Source organism: Chelmon rostratus, chromosome 5 (assembly GCF_017976325.1).
Source record: "Chelmon rostratus isolate fCheRos1 chromosome 5, fCheRos1.pri, whole genome shotgun sequence".
NCBI classification, from domain to species: Eukaryota; Metazoa; Chordata; class Actinopteri; order Chaetodontiformes; family Chaetodontidae; genus Chelmon; species Chelmon rostratus.
Genome location: NC_055662.1, coordinates 22,290,521 through 22,311,165, shown reverse-complemented (window position 1 = coordinate 22,311,165; position 20,645 = coordinate 22,290,521). Strand labels below are relative to the sequence as shown.

At 41.2% G+C, this 20,645-nt stretch overlaps 2 protein-coding genes across 2 annotated transcripts; both read left to right on the top strand.

Annotated features, from left to right (window-relative positions):
• The first annotated feature begins 10,610 nt into the window (after nucleotides 1–10,610).
• Nucleotides 10,611–15,506, top strand: riok2 (RIO kinase 2 (yeast)). The gene is made up of 10 exons (XM_041937562.1): nucleotides 10,611–10,773; nucleotides 11,683–11,821; nucleotides 11,923–12,039; nucleotides 12,579–12,754; nucleotides 12,842–12,930; nucleotides 13,042–13,233; nucleotides 13,315–13,407; nucleotides 13,692–14,114; nucleotides 14,328–14,427; nucleotides 15,022–15,506. The coding sequence occupies exons 1-10, from the start codon at nucleotides 10,708–10,710 to the stop codon at nucleotides 15,181–15,183; spliced, it is 1,557 nt and encodes a 518-aa protein (XP_041793496.1). The 5' UTR covers nucleotides 10,611–10,707; the 3' UTR covers nucleotides 15,184–15,506.
• A 1,280-nt stretch (nucleotides 15,507–16,786) lies between these two features.
• On the top strand, nucleotides 16,787–20,633 carry LOC121607198 (protein limb expression 1-like). The gene is made up of 6 exons (XM_041937909.1): nucleotides 16,787–16,862; nucleotides 17,411–17,616; nucleotides 18,500–18,640; nucleotides 18,766–18,861; nucleotides 19,979–20,056; nucleotides 20,175–20,633. Exons 1-6 carry the CDS (start codon nucleotides 16,787–16,789, stop codon nucleotides 20,631–20,633), a joined length of 1,056 nt encoding a protein of 351 aa, XP_041793843.1.
• The last annotated feature ends 12 nt before the right edge of the window (nucleotides 20,634–20,645 follow it).

Sequence of the window (20,645 nt, the reverse complement as noted above, 5' to 3'; positions counted from 1 at the left end):
TGTCAGTGTTCAACGCTTTACGAAAACAAACATCTAGTCAACATCGTGCACTCTCACATTTACATTAACACACAGGCAGACATGCAGGGCGGCCGAGCCAGGCGAAAAGCAGCACAGCTAAAGCAGCTAAAGAAAACCAATTTCAGAAAAACACACACACATTGACATCTCACACATGAAAGATGGTATCAATAAACATTTTCTGCTCCCATCATCTTTTCTGACCTGCTTGGATAGACTGTCCAGCCTTGTACGCAGCAAAACCAATCTGCTCTTATTTCATTTCATCCCAATCTATTCTTTTTCTAGGGTGAACTGACCACGGTGTGTGTGTGCGTGTGTGTGTGTGTGTGTGTGTGTGTGTGCGTGTGTGTGTGTGTGTGTCCATCACACCCGGTGGAGGTCTATGTGCAGGGCCTCAGAATATGAGGTAATCAATCACATCATACTGCTTTAGATTAGAGCCACATTGATCTGGTCTCAGCTTTGACAAACAGCCTGACCTAGAATATATCCACCTGGACAGGACACACACACACACAAATGAAAACGCACACACAGCATCTCTTCTTTCGCCGTTTTTCTACCACTCTACACAGCACCCTCTCCCGGGAGTGTACACCACCACATACACACATACCAGGAATATTTACAGAGGACCGCAGTCTCACACAGAGTGGTCCCTGTGCAGTAAACATCCAAGGTGGGATGATTTTCCCCGTGGGTGGCTGTTCATTTGTATGCTCCTTTCACTGTCCATCACCTCCGCTGCCCCCGTCCATGAAAGCAAACACTCACAGCCACAGACTTTGACGTTCTCGTCATTCTCAACAGACTTTGGAATGTCATACATATTTCAATCTGTGTGTGTGGGTCTTTTCTCTATTGGCTACACGCACTCATTTCATTTATTAATGCTGTGTATCGTCCCAATCAATGGTCGGTGGTGTGATGAAGGTCCTTGCCTGAGGGGAGAGAGAGCAAATGGAAAAGTCTCTGAGATGTGCAGCGTTCACAGAATCATTAAGTTGAGCTGAGGACTGTGTGTGCATGTGTGTGTGTGTGTGTGTGTGCATGTGTGTGTATTGTGCTTAACAAGTAATCATTGGTGCTGGATATGCAGTCAGAGTGTCAGAGTGTTATCCAGGTATTGTTTGAAGATCTCTGGCTGTCTACTCTGTAGTGCAGACAGGAGAAAATCAAAGCCCTGAACATCTAAGGTGTGTATAAGCGTGTATAAGCATGTGTGTGCTAGGGTGTGTGCATGTGACAGGTCTTTACCAACCATTTCACTATAGAGCAGGGACTGAAATATACACTCCAGCAAAACTGCAGTTAGGGGGTTGAAACTTTTCCATCACCTGCGTTTTATAATGTGAAACATATGGCAGAGAGTACCATTCATTTCAATATTTGACTCAATCTTTGCATCATAAGTAAGACAAACTGCTTTGTAAAATACTGTACTTAGAAAATCTAATAGATATCTAAATCTTACAGCAGCTTAAGAGACACAGCAATTAAAACACAGCTCAAATGCACCGTGAATTTCAAACACGTACTTACACAGTATTTATTGTGATGTAAGGTCCCTGACAGCTCTGCTACACTTCACTGTTGCCTGCTTGGTCAAAAACCGCTAGACAGGTAATGAGTCAGCCACCAAGGAGAGGACGAGTTTAAAAAAATAGTTCAACATTTTGAGAAATTATTCATTTTCTTAGTTAGAGATGGATCAGAAGATTGATACAACTCTGATGTCTGTGCATTAAATATGAAGCTACAACCAGCTTATCTTAGCACAAGGACTGGAAACAGTGAGCCTGGCTCTGTCCAAAGGTAACAAAATCCATCTACAAGCACATCTAAAGCTCACTATTTAACAGGATATATCTTGTTTGTTTAATCTGTACAAACAAGTGTAAAAATGTCAAGTTGGATGTTCACATATTGTGCCTGGCCAAGTCCTGGAGTCCCTGCTAGTTGCCCATCAAATTCACAACAAGACTCCAGGACCACAACATGTTTTTACTCTGTGGTTTTAGTAAGGATTAAACGAACAAGGTATATAATTAGTGAGCTTTAGAGTTGCTTTCAGGTGGATTTTGTTGACATCTGACAGAGCCATGCTAGCTCTTTCTGCCTCTCCAGTCTAAATGCTAAGACAAGCTAACCGGCTGCTGCCTACAGCCTGATATTGAACAGACAAGTATAAGAGTGATATCATTCCCCTTATTTAACGTTGCTGTGATTTCGTACTGGACCTTGCATTAAGTCTCATGCCCGATGTGTCCTGCTGGTGAGCAACAGTTGAACGGTGTGAGACCTACAGAGACAGCCGGGTGGACAGCAACCAATGAAGTTCTTCTGGAGATGGGAGGACTGACCAATAAGAAAGCAGGACTGATTGGAGGTGATTTACGTTCCTGACATCTTTAACCAAATTACCCAGCATCCCTTGCGGTGTGATTACTGTGATGCACAGCCTTGATGCTTGTGTGTAAAGTGTGTGTGTGTGTGTGTGTCAGTGTGTGTGTTTGTGTGTGTTTCACTTTTCCCGAGGCAACAGCTCATGCAGAACTGAAGGACGGATGTGGACACAACAACTGAGATTTAAAACTACCAGACAGGAAAAAAAACATGTGTTTTTGTCTGATTTTGTGTGATTATCTGATATCTGCTATCTCTGACAGTTACCACAGTTACCATGCCCACTGACCTGCAGGCGAGGCTTAGACAACGTGTTCAGGGTTTTATGAAGTAATCTCATTGATCGCAAGTCAAGACTGCTGTCAGGACATCCAGAAGATTTTCCCAGCATTTGTTTGAATTTATGAGAATTATACAAGCTTGTGTAAATTTTCCCAACCAGTGCAAAACAGTTTCCCTTAAAATGCCTTCCTTTCAGCAATCTAAAGTCTAATACATATTGATTTGCACTGGCTGTAATAGGGAAATATAATAAAACTGTCTGTGCTGACATGCATTTGATTAGCTGACTCCCTGGTGAGTACTAGTGTCATTTTCCCAAAGAGTAAACCAGTGGCCTAAAGATTTTAAAATAAGCTGAGGGAAGCATTGCTTAGCAGTCAGAAATCTGTCATTTGAAGTGTCCCCTTTGAAAATAATATGCAACCAAATCACATCAAGCTATCGCCTGACCAACTCAATTAAAGACAGAATGAAGCAAGTACAATATGTAGTCATTTTTTTGTGGTCCGCTTTTGAGATGTCTCTCCACTGATACCAGCACAGTTTCTATTAGAGCTAACAGGCTCATCTGACTGGAAGCCTGCATGATCCATCAGTTCATTTCAGCCACTCTGCTCTCTCAGCCCTCCTCTTAAAGACAGATAGTGGGAGACTGTCTCATTTCACGCTTGCAGGAGTTAATGCTATTAAACTAGAGGCACAGAGACACTCAAATGTGCACACATTCAGACAAACACATGCACACATGTGCACACACTCACACACACATAAAATGTAGCCGCTATCTGATGGCCTGAACAACAGCGACGTCTGAGATAAAGAGCAGCTTTCCTGTTCCAGTGATACACTGCCATGTTCAGCCTCTGGATGATATGTGTGTGAGTGCGCGTGTGTGGGCGGCGGTACCTTTGTGTGTGAGTACACATTTGCACCTGCGCTGTGACTGATGCAGGACCAATCCCTCAGTGATCCCATTACAAGGGTTTGACAAGTGAGGGTTGTGTGTGTGCGTGTGTGTGTGTCACTGTTTATGTGTGCGTGCGTGCGTGTGTGTGTGATGGAGAGGATCATCTGAGAACTGCTGTTAGTTAGCACCATTCTCTATCACTGTGGCATGCTATTATCTGGCCTGGGCCAATGTTACATTGCTCATACTTTCACACACGCACGTCCGCAGGCACGCACAAACACACACACAAAGACAGATTTGTCTTGATATTTTTGTGAGGTCACTCCATTGACGGCATAAGACCTCAAGACATTTTGGGAAGTACCCTGACTTGCTGTCTTGCCCGCAGTTATAACAGAAGAGTGAAATCTCTCTAATGTCTGTCGGCCATATATGAAGATGTAGCAAAGAGACGGTTAGCTTAGTTCAGCTTAAAAACTATATATAAGGGGACACAGCTACCCAAGTTCTATACAACGTTAAAAAAAAATCTGTCCATCATCCATAAAACTCACTAAACAACATGGTATATCTATTTGTTTGTTAAACCGTGTAAAACAGAAATGTAAAAATATAGATTTCTAGTATAAGGAGGTACGTGCTGGGACTTCTTTGTGGCCAGGCACAGTGATTTCCTGGAGTCTTCACTGGCTGCTTGGCAACCCAACAGTGATGAGAAGCCTAAAAGATGTCACTGCACAAAATAGTACCATGCAACACCTCATAAAAGCACAAACTGTCTAATCTTCAACATGAACCGGAAAGATGTGAGGACAATATCCTGCAAGAAGAACAAACCCAGTTAAACACTCCACCTTTACTTAATGACATTCTGACCTCAGCCAAATAAAAAAAATCAGGATTACTAACACTTTGGGGGTTTGGACATGTGCCACATCTGCACAAACAGATCGTTACAGACAGCATATAATAGGGCTTGGTGTAAGCAGACCACACAATGTATTTATAATAACACAATTTGAAAACTTTTGAGAATAGCAGTACAGGATCAAATACGACTTACACTGGATGCGGCTCTGTGTACACACTGTGCTGCCAACCAGTCTTTGTCTCTATGCAAACCTACCCTCCCAGTACCTTGTTATTCCTATTCAGTGCCAACCTGCCTGCCTGACAGTGGAGCACAATTCAGCCAGTCTAGGCAGCTCATGTTAAATGATACATGACTTAACGGTATATATACACACACATCCACACACACACTCACAGACACACATCCACATACAATTCAAGGGCAAACACATATATACAAACAATATCATAAATATTTAATAAACCATAGAGTTACAACCCAGGAGCAAACCTTGTATAAACTTGCTGCATCCATACAAATCAACTTGTTGTAGCTTGTATACTTAACTGAAGCTATCTTTATATCAGATAATGGGAACAGCTAACAATGCACATCTATGCTCATTTTCGTGGTGAAAATGCAAAGTTACATGCCCTGTTAACAGTTTGTGGCAAACATTTCTGTAAAATTAGCTGCAAAAGCTATAAATTCACTTTATTATGATGTGTCTGTGCCTGATTGTATGGTGGCTGTGACCAGGGCTTTTTCACACCCACACTGCAACAAATATAAGAGCTAAAACTTCAGACAGACAGAACTATTTGGCTAATTAAGGCAAATGGTCTTTTGTGTGTGTACCTGTCCCTCTAGCTGTTTCAGCTGGGCTTGGAGCAGGTTATGCTTTCCCTCCTCAGATTTCTCCTCGGTACACTCGTTTACTCGCTCCTTGCACCAGCACTTGAGAGCAGATTATTGTTTTGGAGACTTGCAGCAGAACAGGCAGAGTAAGGAGATCTCCTCTCCTGTGTTCTAATCTAATCAAATTTGATGTTTCCAAACACACAGCAGCTGGCTAAAGGCACAGCGATGATACCCTAGGAACAAAGCCCACGCTTGTTCTTGGAGACTTACCTAAGCTTCTCCAATTCCTGCCTCAATTTAGCATCCTCTCCCTGAAGCTTAACGCTGGAAAACAACAAGAAAGCAATTTAACAGCCTGACACTGTGAGTGTGTCCTTAGGTGTTTATGTGTATTACCCTCAAAATTGTCTGTTTGTGGAGCAGACATCCTCTGTGGGCTGATGGGGGCAAGTTTCCCATGGTATCCAAATTCACTCTGCAACAACACAGTGAAGGAAATTCAAACACCGAGAGACGTTATTGACACAAACAACCCGTTAAAAATACCTTCGCCCTAGAAAATATTACTCCATCTTTTCACAAACATGCATTACATGTCCAAATATGTACACAAGCAAACAACAGCATGACTATCGCCTAGTCGTTTGCTTTTCAGGGGTTAGTTGAGTTTTCCCTTTTGCCTAATTTTTGTGAGCATCCTGTAAAATTCATTTTAGAAACATGCTACATGTTCGTAAAATAGCTACATAGATGTAGCAGTATGTCTGCAGTATAGAATTGAGTGGTGGTAGATATGCTACCACTTTTAAGCTTTCATGCATTATTAACACATCATACTGTATATGAATTCTCCGTGTGAATGAAATAAAAGGGGGAAGGGCTGATAGCTTTGATACACTATGTGTACATCAAATAAAGAGATCACTTCACTTCAGTCAGTACTGCAAAGGTCTTTTCATCACTTTGACCTATGCAGGTCTCACTTTCATCTTACGCTAACGAGGGGCTCATTAATTTCTAATCAAAGGAACCCAGATTACTCCACGTCCGTTGAGGATATTCAGCCCTCTATACACAGAGAGTGGATGGGGTCATCACATTTTAAACAATACATGAGCGCTCACATAAACACACAAGGTGAAAGTGAATCTGTCTCCGAACATTTTGGTCACTTTTTAATCAGATGTATTAAATTCTGTGCCGACGAGACAGAAGAAAAAAAGAGATGAGGGAGAAAAAGACGGAATGAAGACTGAAAAGAGAGCTGCTTTGTGTTGAAGCATGGCAAAACGGTCCCTCACACACACATCTGGAAAGAAGACACTATCTCAGTGTGTGTTAGCGAGTGTGTCTATGTGTGTGTGCGTATGTGTGCACGCGCGAGCAGGAATGGCCGTTCCGCCACGTTCCAGATAATTCCACACACAGGCGGGTCCACACTCTCCCTCTACACTCCCGGCCTAGCTGGACTAACACACCATAAGTCACTCTGGTCTATGCTTGTGTGCAACTGTCCAGACTCAGTGAAACAGACGACTGCGCCTGTCTATCATAGGCTGTTTAACAAGAAAGTCTGCCTCGAGACTCTCAATCTGCAGCTGCTGGAGCAAACCACAAGTTTTATCACTAAGAAGTACATTCAGCCTACCAGACGAATCAATCAGATCTCTACAGATGTCTACCAAGACTCTAAAACATTAATACATCGTATAAAAGTAGTCATGCTATTGTAGCAGCAGAATATCAGAAGAATTTCAATGAGGAATTGAGTTACAGAATCATATTATAATCTGGTCTAAATCAGAGCTGGTCTGTTATTACTAGTATCCAATTAAGGTAGAGTGTTATCATGTGCTCCCATTTGCCCTTAGCATAGAATGATGAAAATTAAAATGAGATGAACAGGAAAATGTGCAAGTTAGCATACACAGAACGTTGTGTCCTCACAGGATCCAGAACAATAACTTTCATGACAAGCATCTTATTAAGGATCAAAATAACTTTTGATAATATCTGCCGAATGTTAAAGAAGCAAACAGTAAACTCATTGTTCATTCTTCCCATACAATACTTTTGCAAGCACAACAGTACATGGTGGTCAGCCGGATCGATTGTATGCATTAAAAGATCAATTAAATGATGTGATCGGCATGCAAATTGAGGGGTTCAGTTAATACTGTACGACCAACAACGTTACAACGTTACACTCTTACACTGGACCTGAGCCTGTTAGAGACACTTAATCTGCCTAAAATCACAAAGACACTTCATTTCAAACAAAAGAGCAGGTGCACATGTAAGAGGACAATTATTCCGTTTCAATACTTGACTTAAAGCAGAGACAACAAAGCCCTATATGAGACAAAAGGCAGCATGTTGGCAGCTACAGTAATCCACCTGTGTCACAGTGCCATCTAGCTTTAAAAATGAAGAATTGCAAAGACATTTTCTGTAGTTTAGTAATATAACAAACACTTATTATTACAGTTTTAAAACTGTAAAACTAGACAAGCAAAAAAAAAGTACTCAATGTTATACAATAGCATGACATACTGCATCTATGTTTGAGAGTAAAGTAAAGAGTCAAAAATCATGTGGATTATACATATAATATATACTAATTTATTAAGGCTATTCATTATTTTTTCACATATTCTGTATTAGAAACATGCTACTTCCATTCCACGGTCATTTTGGGGGCTAGTTTGTGACGGTGGTGTTGTATTAGACTGCATTATTTTGCAATGTGTCACTGTTGTTTTGTTCAACGCATGTATATAAAGAGGGGTACTGATGTGTATTTTAATACCCAAGACAGATTATGTTTATGCACGCAGCAACTATAGTGACACAAGTTAACAGACAGGAGCACTGAGTGGTCATGGACACAGAAAACAGTGATGACGCAGTGCGGAGAGTCTGAATAACTGTTTGAAACAAACATTCATGGGACCTGCAGAACACTTACAGACACATAGTGACTCACGCAGAGCTCATGTTCTCACTCTTGCTCTCCACAGACTTGTTCATTTGTCTTTGGTAATAAACTGGGAATGTTTTGGAGCAAGTCAATCACCGATAAAGGAGGCAATTTAATTTGAGGCTCTACAGTAATATCACACAAACGCTCATAAAACACCTCTGCATAATTTGTGCACATGTAAGTTTAGTTTCACACACCCGTGCACGCACACACACATGCACACAGCATGCCTAGGCTTTCTTTGGATACAGGCACTTGCTGAACCGCAGAATGTTAAATAAACCAATGGAGGAATTCCACTGAGTCAACACAGCCTGTGGAAGTGGAGAGCTCACTCTATACGTGTGCAGTGTGTGTGTGTGTGTGTGTGTGTGTGTGTGTGCTGGGAGCAGAACAGAGTGGTGTCTTTCACAGGCCAGTCCTGAGTAAACACACACACATACACACACCCTCTCAACCTACCTGCCCGTGGAATGCACAGAATCCAGCTGCTATGGCAACAGAGACCTGCCAGTAAATCTCTGTTTAACACCCTCTCACTCTTCCTCTCTCTGTCTTTCTCTCTCTCTCTCTCTCTCTCTCACACACACACACAAACACACACACACCTGACTTCCAGATTTTTACTGGGGTTCCAGTAGCATCACTGTAGATATAATTCTTTCATTTTATGATACAATATGGAATACTTTGTTGTCCCTGAAGGGAACTCATTTTGGACTCAGCACTGCTATCTACCATGATTAACAACAAAACTACACAAATCTCAATAGAACAACCAACCATCAAACAAATAATACTCAGCACATTCACAATAAATAACAATAAAGACTATGTTCCAACATCCACAGAGCACCCCCAAGCATTTTCATTGCATACGCTCCACAACTTATTTACATCCATAAGCATTTTTCATAGGACCAGGACCATGAAACTCAGGCAAGCACATGAAATTAAGCTATCATTCATTGTTTATTTACGCCTGTGGTTTTCCTGCTTTGTCAGTATGTCTTCTGAAAAATGTATGAAAAATGTCTATTCAGCAGTAACAAAGAAATGCTGTGCAACCCTTAAAGCCAACGACGCATACTTATCATTCATCATTCACAGTAACATTTGCTTAATTATTCAGTGTACAGAGGCCACACTAGTTCTGGACAATTTGCATGTCACTATGATGCTTACCAAGAACTGAGCAGAACAGAACCTCAGCTGGTGCTGAATCTTATAAGTCCACTTTTCACCAAAATGTTTATTTTTTCCCCACATTTTTTTCTGAGATTGGTGACTGGTGAAACCCAGCAGCCCTCCCACACAGGTGTTTTCAGTTATTCTGCCTGCTTAGACTTCTACTCAGGTTGAATTTGGCCGAAACCATGCAGGGAATTACAGAATATGACCAAAATCTATGTACTGACTTAAAAGGTGGACATTTTGCCACCAACAGGTGCAACATGAAGAGGGTAAGATAGATGTCAATCAAACACAGTCTGCACACACTGAGAAGAGATTTTCAGGCAAGTGAAAACACATGTGCATGTGCACAATAGGTAGGGGCTTTAAAATTTGACTGTAGCTATGTTGTAGTTCTACACCACGCAGTTATGCTAAGAGAGGTTTGAATATGTAGTATGTTCACACTGAAAATGTGACCAAATTAAGTATACTGACATTAGTCAGCATGTTAACTAAAACACTGTGAGGGCTGTTGGGTAACACTATTGTCTTTTACTATGATGCTCAAATGAAATGCAGGAGCTACTAACAGCTCACAGATGCAAAAACAATTAATAAATTGCTGCTGCTGAAACAGCTACAGAAAGATGTATTGTTCTGTTAGTAGGCTACAGAATGGTAAATAAAGTGAGTTTTTTTGTATAGTACAGACAGTAATTACATACATGTGATGACATAAGTAATAACAAGACCTTTTTACAGTATAAGTGTCATAGCAGGTAAAGCACAAGTGGAACTAACATTAAAGAAATCTCCAAGTGTTGGAGCTCATTGTGGTGAGTCACAGCTGTGTATGTCTATTTAAGTTTATTTGAAAAGGTCAATTGTTTTGAAAAAAAAAGCCTTATTTCATTACTTCACTGCTGCTCTACTGTATTAATGATACTAATGCAAATGTAACGTGCGTTTATTATTCACTACCATTAATAGACTGCTACGCTCAAACATTGCTATTATGGCTCGTATAAAATCTTGTGCGTTGTCGTCCAGGAAACTGCGCTGGTACCGCAACGTGACTTCAACCGGAAGTGGCGTTTCCACCGCTCCTCCGAACTTCCGCCTTACACGTGTGTTTACCAAAAATGTGGATAACTGAGCTTTAGAAGCAATAGTGATAATATTCTAAACACACTAACTGTTTGCGGTTGAAACATGGGGAAGCTGAATGTCGTGGTGCTACGATATTTATCTCGAGATGACTTCCGAGTCCTCACAGCGGTAAGTAGCGAGTTAGCTAACTGTCTGTTCTGTCCCAGCTAAGTTAGCCTGTGGTTTGCTAATGTTAGCTTTGGTCGGTTTGTCAATATAGCAACTAACCCAACGTGAGCGAATGTTAAAGTCTGTTAGTAAGTATGTACATCAACTAATTTTTCAGCAGCTCAATAACAGTTGTTTGATGATATGTCACCGTTGTTGTGAGTAAAAAACGTTAGTGTTGTCATTATAGAGGTTTGGGTGTTAATTAATAAAACAAATCATATGTAAAACGTGTGTTATGTCAAACGTAACAGCTATCTATATAAGTCATTATACTGTATGTTCGTAATGGAGAGATGATGACTTCTCCATAATGTAGCCAGCTGCATCTTTTCTGTTGCGTCAAAGTCTGTATCCCTATAGATTTGCGTTTCCGCTCGCTTTAAAGGACACATTTTTTCAGACTTATGTATATGTGTACTGTACATTAAATGGTGCGTAGATTGCTCTAATCATTCGTCTTGCCCAGACTGTCCCCGGTGAGTTCCTGTCCCAAAGTGATTTCAGTGTCAGTGGTGGGGAACAAAATTCACAGCACTCCATCTGTTACAAGTTGTTTTTCAAAGTTGAGTTGAAGCTCATATGAGGTTTCAGCAGTCTTTGTAAGACAAATCAAGTAGATATAAAGTTATAGTCTTCTCAGTGCGAGAACTGTTTGTGTTACACCAGATACCATTTTCATGCTGAGCTGAATGCACAATGATGGAGCAGGAACAAATTAATATCATATACTATAGACTCCCAGACTGTAGTCTCATCAACCAGTGCTTATTCATGTGAATTCATCTTTTAGCTTTCAGCAACAGTAAACCTGTCCACCACTCTCTCTAATCAGATTATGTTTCTTCCTGTGAACTTCACTCCACACAGGTTGAAATGGGGATGAAGAACCATGAGATTGTTCCAGTGAGTCTCCTGTCCTCCATTGCTAGCCTCAAACATGGCGGCTGCAATAAGATCCTCAGAGAGCTCGTCAAACACAAACTCGTCGTCTATGAACGCACCAAGAGTAAGGAAACACACGGGAATGCTTGCTGAACTTCAGTAGTCCTGGAAGAGATGGTACATGTAGGTTATTTTTATGATGTGTCTAATGTATGTTTATTTCAGCTGTGCAGGGCTACAGGTTGAACTACGGAGGCTACGACTACTTGGCACTGAAGACGTTGTGCTCCAGGGAAGTGATAATTTCAGTTGGCAACCAGATGGGTGTGGGTAAAGAGTCAGGTAAAAATAAAAAACTACATACATTACATACATGCTCTTTCTGCATATGTTCCTAAAACCACCTCTCATTTGGCCTGCATGATTTGGTTGAAATCATTGGCATTATACAAATTATTTTTATATAACATAATATGGTTCACACAAGTACAGTCAAGTGTTGAATATTGAAACTTAGGTTGATTTCAGAAAGACACAACAATTTGTAAATAATAGACCTACCTCTTTAAATGGAACTGGAAATGTCATGAAATCATCATTAAAACAGCAACCTGTTTTAATCTATATTCAGCCCTATTGTGAGTATATTTTCCCCTAGGTCAATCCCTGTGAAAATCAGGATGGATGTTGTTTTTCTTATGCATAACCATAAAAAAAATACTGAGAAATGTATTTATCTGTAGTATTTGAAAAGGCAGTAGTTAAACTCAGCAGCACACAAGTGTGTAACGATTCTCTAGGTGTTTCCAGAATTCTTAGCCAAGCCCAGAAACTCACATGTGCTCATGTTCATAGAAATATTTCTTTGTGTTCTCCTACAGATATATATATTGTGGCAAGTCCAAACGAGGAGCAGTATGCTCTGAAGCTTCACAGATTGGGTCGTACCTCCTTCAGGAACCTGAAGAACAAGAGAGATTACCACAAACACAGGAAGAACATGTCCTGGCTGTACCTCTCTCGCCTTTCTGCCATGAAGGAGTTTGCCTACATGAAGGTAATGGAACAAATTAGAGAAAGTATATATGCACTTGGAATCCAGTTATGTGTGGTGCATCTTTTGAGTGATCTCCTCATTTTTCAGGCATTGTATGATCGAGGTTTTCCTGTTCCCAAGCCTGTGGATTATAACAGACATGCTGTTGTGATGGAGCTCATCAATGGATATCCTCTGTATGTAACAAGCCATCCTTCTGTTTTTCTTTATATATTACACTAGTAACAGTACACTCTTCCTACTCTTTGTTTTTCATATACTTTCTGTATATTGTCTCTCTCTTTCAGGTGTCAGGTACATGAGCTGCAGGATCCATCAGCCCTGTACAGTGAGTTCATGGAGCTCATAGTCAAACTGGCCAATCACGGCTTGATTCATGGAGACTTTAACGAGTTCAACCTTATGTTGGACGACCAGGACCACATTACTATGATTGACTTCCCTCAGATGGTATCCACCTCACATCCTAATGCTGAATGGTTGGTGTCTCATTTATAAAACTGAAAATTAATGAACACCGCAAGTATGACAATGCTCACTTTTGCAAATCTTGTTTATAGGTATTTTGACAGAGATGTCAAATGTATCAGAGATTTCTTTGCAAAGCGATTCAATTATGAGAGCGAGCTTTTCCCAACCTTCAAAGACATCAGGTAACTGCTTATTTATGTTTCCTCCTAAAATGCAATGAAAATTTTGTTGGTGTTATTTAAAGACATTTATGGTCAACCTTTTTAAGTGTGTTAATGTGTCATGTGTCATTAATGTTGTCTGGAGTGTGTTATGAAATTCAACAACTTTATATTATTTGCTTGTGTCCCAACATTAATGAAATTTTCATAGTTAATTCCATTGTTTTTCTATGTTTATTAAAAAATGTGACAAAGAGGTGAAAAGCAAGTCTAACAGCTGTTTGTTTTGCTGTTTATTCCCACAGCCGGTCTTATTCTCTAGATGTTGAAGTCTCAGCTAGTGGCTTCACCAAAGATCTGGAGAGAGATGGTGCATTGCTACACCCAGCAGGACCTGGGGGAGGGGAAGATGATGAAGAGGAGGGCGATGAAGAAGAGGCAACAGACGATGAAGTAGAAAAACAAGAACAGAGCTTGGACATGGAGGAATATAATCATGCAATGCTGGAACTGGAAGGTCTGAAAGTCAGGGACACACATGTAGACACAGAAGATGAGGACAACGAGGGAGAGAAAGCAGAAGAAGAAAAAGAGACCGGGATAGCACCTACTTCTAGAAGTGATGAAGAGATAGAGAGGGACAAAGAGGAAGAGCTGAATGAGGCAGAGGATGAGTGTCCAGAGCTGGCAGACCTTTCTGCCTCCAATAAAGAGTTCAAACCATTCAGGTAAACACAATGGAAATTCGTCAAAGCCATCAAATAATTTTGTCTGTTAATAGAGATAAACTGTAACTTTAGAAATGATTTAAGACATTTGACTAAAATAGAGCGTAATTTCTGTTGGATTAAGGAGGGTTATTAAATACATACAAACTTCACCACAGCAGTGAATTTTGTGCCATAAAAGCAATTGATGTTTCTGTGTGTTTTCTCCTGCAGAGACTCAGACAGTCTTCTACACGTGGCAGAACACAGGAGGACAAGAACAGACAGTGAGGCCACAATGGGCAGCATAGGGAGCTGCTCTACAATACCACCAGTAAGTAAAACACAGTCGCTGCAGCTGTCTGCACAGTACTATACAAAATACATTGAGGCGATCACTTGAAAATATATCAAACTGGATATTTCAACAGACATTGTACAAACCGGCAGTCCTATATGTAGATACAACAGCATGTGATAATTTGCTAATCCTTTTTGACATACATTTAATTGACAATAAAAACAATATATTCAATGTTTTACTCCATTGATTTTTGTAAATAGATGCTTATTCTAACTTTGATGTAGCAACACATATCAAAGAAGTTCAAACAGGGGCAACAAAAGACTGGGAAAGTTAACATTCACATTGCAAGTTATGATATTCTGTTTTTATTTGCATTTTACACAGCGTCCCAACTGTTGGGCTCAGGGTTGTAGCAAGCCTTGTACAGTTTTGAACAAAAACTGGAAAAGCCTTTAGGTGGTGCTACAGAGTTTTAACATGGTGTTCAGATTGTTCAGAATGTGGCGTTTGACTTGTAGGAGACACAACATGTCTGTGCCCTGTTGTGTGTACCTTGCAGAGACAGACAGTGCGTAGATTTGTTAGGAGTAACCTGCTGTTGTTGTTTTGTGTGTCCTACAGGAGGTAGTCCGTCAGAAGGTGCGGAGGCAGCTCACCAAACAGCAGAAGGCAGCACAGAGGAGACGTCTACAGAAGGGAGAGGCCAACTTGGTGACCAAGTCCAGGAGAGAGAACCAAAATAACATCAAGTCTAGTATGGAGAGCGCCTCCTTCTGGGGATAAATGGGACTGCAGTAATGGACGGACAGAATTCATGTTGACAAACCTTTTGTTTGGTTAACATGCATGTGGCAAGATTACTCTGCTCCTTTGTCTGGAGAGTTGAAAACACATGATAGTTGGTGGAAAAACTCAGCAAGAGAGTATCTGTGCAACAACTCAACTGTTCCATACTGGCATGGAGAATACACGAGAGAAGAATGACAAAAAATCTAATTTCTTTTCTATTTGGACTGCAGTGAACTATCATGTTCAACATAAAGTGTCATGTAAATATTGACTGCTTATTATAATGAAGCCGTATGATTGATAATTAAACCATTTAAACATTACTCATGAGGTGTGGTTTTCATTGTTTATTCAAAAGAATTGTTTAACAAATCAGAAAAAAATGTTTTTTTTCTGTCTGAATATGTGCTGATTATGTTTGCTTGTCAAATTGATAAATAGTCTCATCAGCTTCCACAATGGCTGAAAAAGATGGAAACCATGAAGTAACTCTTGCTTATTGTACTCTCAAGGTCATTCTAGGTCTGAGTGTACTGCTGACAGATTGACTAATGCTGTGTGGATTCAAGATTCAAGCAGAATGCAAGTTCACGGAGAGCTTCTGTTAATGCTAAACTATGTGGTTCAAAGGTCTCCAACTATTATGTTAATTTGAATAGTTCGCCACCTCCACCCTCCCAGCAACCAATCAAAAAAGTAGAAACTGACACAAGCATGTGGGGCCATACATGGTCTAGAACACACTGCTACATTTAACATGAGGTGCAGGAAATACACACATTTACCCCCTTCTTTCTGTTGCACTGCTGCAGCTCAATACAGAGGAAAGCATGACATGTAAAAGATGAGAGAGTGAAGGACTTGGGAGCTAAGAGACCACTTCTTTCTCAGACTTTGGTTCATTTATGTGTAAGAGGCTTTCAGAGAGCGGGTGAATTCAGACTTGAACAATGGCCATTCATATTGAGGAGGGTGAATGAAGCTCAGACCCTGGGCTCTGTGGCCTCAAATTAGTGTGTGAAGTCAAAAGTATCCCACCCCCACTCATTTCAGACACTATATGTTGGGTAGGACTGTCCCGAGGATGCCAGATCCTGAATGCCGGTATCAGACTTTGCGCAAAACAATTCCCATTTTTCCTGTTCCTCCATGATGAAGGTGCATTGTGCTGTCTGTGGTTCAACTTGCCAACTCAGTGCAAGTCTTTAACTGTCTGACTCTTTTCAGGGATTAGCCAGCTGCAAAGCCCGAGGGGAGGGGCTCAGCATTCCAGCTCTGCACCTCTGTGTGTGTGCATGTGTAGAAAGAGTGAGGGGCCCTCTGAGCTAATTGGCAGCAAGAGTGACAAAGGTGGTCGGCTTCAAAAGGGAAACCCTGGTGAGATGTTCACACAGGAGAGAAGGAGGAGGAGGGGAGAAAGGAAGTTTAAGAGTGGCTTTCACATTTTGAGTTTATTCCTTATGTTCCCATCCTGAGCTGCAATGACGGTGGTGGTTGCTCATTTCTAGGGTCATGTGTGACGTTTTGATGGATCATTTTGATGAGAAAAGTGGACTGAACTTGTTGGAGGAAGCCGTGGAAGTAAACGCTGGATGAGATGAGTAAAGTGAAGGTGGAGGAGAGCATCATGTCATACCTGTCACAGAGTGAGAGTGACACCAGCCCCAAAGACCGTGAGTAACTGAGGAGCTTTATGTTAGTTTCAACAGGCAATAAACACAAGCAATTATATATATATAAAATACAATATATGTCCTGCAAAGTATGCTTCCAACAAGTGTCAGTCATGGTATCCCTGCTGCCACAGACTGCACTGCAGTGAATTGTTTGGCACACAGTGAAGGACACAGGAAACATTTACAATTATTTCTGGGTCAGAAAAAGCTCAAAAGGCTAGAAAATGCTGATTTGCGTAAGTTATGGGCACGTCCTTACAGCTCAGATTCTACTCAAATAAACGCTGTCTGGGAATGTTGATTTACAGATGTCTGGCTTGTAGATTTCGGTTGGCATTGATACATGTTTCACAGGTTTTCTCTGAATCTGTTCTGATGATAATGAAGGAAATGAGGAAATGTTTGGGAAATGTTGCACATATTTAAATTAGTGATGAAATGCCTCCATTTACACTCCACTTGTTTAATTTCTTTGGTGTTCATGTCCTGTATTCTGTCAATGCTGTCAGTCTTCATTTTGACATGTGCCCTTATTATGTGTGCAGTGAATGTAGTGGCCATGCTCCACAACTTCTGGGAGCAGAGGCAGACGAGTCAGTCAGACGGTTCCTCCAGTGAATCGGATGGTTCTGCTGGAGACGCAGCTGTCCAGGCGGATAGCTTGCTGCTGTACGAGTCTGCACCATCCCCTGGGCCCCCATACGTCTGCTATGTCACCCTGCCTGGAGGAAGCTGCTTTGGCAACTATAAGGTGTGTCTATCAACATCAGTGCTGTCCGGGAGGATTTCTGCACTTGGTAGTTAATCTAACATGTCTGCACTGTGTAAACTCACACCAGTTATCGTTCATGTGAAGTGGGAAATATCACCACCATGTTTTCATGTTCCTGAACAAAAGCTAAAAGTTAGTGTTTTTAAGATTCATGGTGCAGGTGATGATTATGTCTTGAAGGTAGAAACTGTAACTGTAACATCACCTGTGAATGTAATAAACACACATCATCAACTTTCAGTTAGTTATTCTATGTAAATAGCTTCCATGCCCGTTGTTTCAAATTAACTATTAATTACAACACATACATGGTTATAATACTTTTTAATCTGCAGTTGCTTCTCCTCATTTTACTGCAGCAACTAAACAGAACTCAACTAAATTCTAATGCAGAACAGAACCTAGAATTAAGTTTTTGTGCTTTCACATTCAGAGGTGGGTGCTTACAAGCAAACTTTGAAGGCCATTCAGTGGGGATAAGCACACATTTTTAAGGTTGTTTTAAAGTGATGTTGTTCTGTTTAAATCTTGGCTCTCAATGGGGTCATTGTGACCCAGACAGCAGCCCCCAGCTCAGAGAAGGCATGTGATTGGCTATCTGTGAATGCCTCTAATGTCCTAATCTCATTGGTAATTTCAATTCTGATCCCATGATTAGCTGTATTGAAGTGTAAAATCATCAAAATGGAACGAGGAGTGGTACCCGTTTGCACACAGGACTCAAGTCAGTCAACTTGAGGTTTACACATAACAGAACACCCTGAAATTTCTATTTGTGAGAAAGTTTTACATCCTTTCCCGCTCTTTTCGCACTCTTTGTTGTTGTTTTAACCCTCCGTGATCATCGTCACGTCATCCTCAGGTGTGTGACACTCAGGCAGAGGCTCGGAGGGATGCAGCTCGTGTGGCTCTGATGAACTCACTTGTGAACGAGCTGCCGTGTCGACGCATCAACCCTCAGTTCATCACTCAGAGCTTGCAGCAGGCAGCCGCAGACAGTGCTGTGAGTGTGAGCCAGTGCGAACACACAGTATTACACCTTGTTACAAGGCAGACTGCAGGAATAACACAGAAGGGGAGCGTTTAGTCTCAATTTGAATGTTGACCTGCACTCTTGTCTCTGTATAGGTCTCTATAGACGATGCATGTGATTCAAACACCAGTATAGGAACCTACAGTTTGCTACTCCACTCCTACATCGGAAGGACCATGCTGGAGTTTCAGGTAAACATAAAGTCAAAGCCTATTTTGCAAAATGCTATTTTTCCTGTAACTGTGCTCATAAATCATGTGGGGCCTTGTGGTAATTGTGTGAAAGATCAATTTACTTCAAAGGATTCAGGCTTTTTGAAGTGCTACTTTGCGCTAAGGGATTTTAAATGGTGTATTTATAATTGGACCCCATATTAAAGCATCATCATTTTACATAATTAGCAATTAACAAGCCAAATATGACAAAATCACACCCAGTGGGTGGTAATTCCAACGTCGATTGTTATCATTACACCCCAAGTCTGTTTTTGCCTATTAATTCCCGCTCCATCTCATTTTCAGGCACAGGCAGGGAGTCATGGTATGAAACACCTAATATTTTTACCTTTGTATAAATAAGCATATGTCTGCAGACAGAGGGCTATTAGTAGGAGGAAATGGGTTCATTATCATTCCTGCTAAAGCATGGCTCATAGAGGTGAAGCATTTCCAAGTAATACACACATTTCCATATGTGCACACACGTACATACACAGAGACTGAAATACATTCACACAAATAGAGCCAAATCTGTGCACACACAGCATCAACCATATGGTATGCAGCTGTCAGTGCTTCGTAAAATTTATACATTCAGTCAATGCAGGAGGTGTTGGATAATTTGGTAGTCAGCCAGAATCATAAACAAGTGGCGCAGGGAAGATGCACAGTTGGAAATGGAGTAAACAGACCAGCAGGTACAACGTGGAGTTCAACCCCAGAAAATGTATGTGTCATATTTTCCATCTGTGTCTCATTAGGTCAGTTTCAGTTCAATCTATTGAGTCTCTCTGTTTAACACTAATGTCACTAGCTCTTAACACATGGCAGCTGTTCAACCAGACAGGGTTTTATAAATCAGGGTGAAACTTACCTGGTGCATAAAGATTTACAAAATCTTTTCAAACCAATCATCCACAGTTTAGGTGTGAGTTCAAGAAATATACATATAATATGTTATTTTTTGTCAGATCGACTAACACAGAGCTGGATGTTTGGGTTTGTTATCCAAGTCATCACTTATGGGGTTGTGCAAGACTTTCTCTCTCTGATTCTGAGGAGCTTTCTCCCCCTCTCCTTCCCTCTGTAGGAGATGATGACGATTTTTCAGTTGTTGCACTGGAACGGGACACTGAAGGCTCTGAGGGAAAGGCAGTGCTCTCGACAGGTACAGGCCATGCTGAGGACATACAGTATCTCCTCCCTGTTTTCAGCTAACTTTCATAAGCATCAGTATCTCTGCTGCTATATAACTGTGATTGCTTATTTTCTTTCCTCCACCTCAGAGTGTGATTACTTATTACTCCAAGCGAGGACTTGATGAGTACATGCGCAGCAGCTTGGCTCTGGATTGGCTCGGACGGGAGCAGAAGTCACCGGGGCGACTCGGGGAGGAGCTGCAGGTGGCGCAGAGGGAGCTGGTGTTGGCCCGGCGTCGAGGCATAGAGCTGCGCTTCTACAAGGAAAAGACAGAGATCCTCAGCTTGGCTCTGAGTCAAGCATACATTCACCACACACCTGAGGCCTTCAGCCAGGCACAGAGTCACACACACAAGCAAGAACAGCTTCCTCTACACAAATTATACAGCCAGGACACAGAAGCCCAGATAACCCCACCCAGCAGTCCTTCACCAACCCTCCATAAAAACACAAAGCAAACAGTCTGTCAAACCTCTGGTAAACACATACCCTCCAACAGCCCTTGCACACAGCAGACATTTGTGCCTTTAAATAACTTTGAATAGGCTAAAGCTGAA

Bases quoted from the DNA above. Each gene is read 5' to 3' on its own strand.
- LOC121607198 (XM_041937909.1), top strand. From the start codon at position 16,787: ATGAGTAAAGTGAAGGTGGAGGAGAGCATCATGTCATACCTGTCACAG. The intron at 16,863-17,410 runs GTGAGTAACTGA...TTATGTGTGCAG, and splicing joins TGACACCAGCCCCAAAGACC to TGAATGTAGTGGCCATGCTC. The intron at 20,057-20,174 runs GTACAGGCCATG...CCTCCACCTCAG, and splicing joins AAAGGCAGTGCTCTCGACAG to AGTGTGATTACTTATTACTC.
- riok2 (XM_041937562.1), top strand. From the start codon at position 10,708: ATGGGGAAGCTGAATGTCGTGGTGCTACGATATTTATCTCGAGATGAC. The intron at 10,774-11,682 runs GTAAGTAGCGAG...CACTCCACACAG, and splicing joins ACTTCCGAGTCCTCACAGCG to GTTGAAATGGGGATGAAGAA. The intron at 13,234-13,314 runs GTTGGTGTCTCA...TCTTGTTTATAG, and splicing joins TCACATCCTAATGCTGAATG to GTATTTTGACAGAGATGTCA.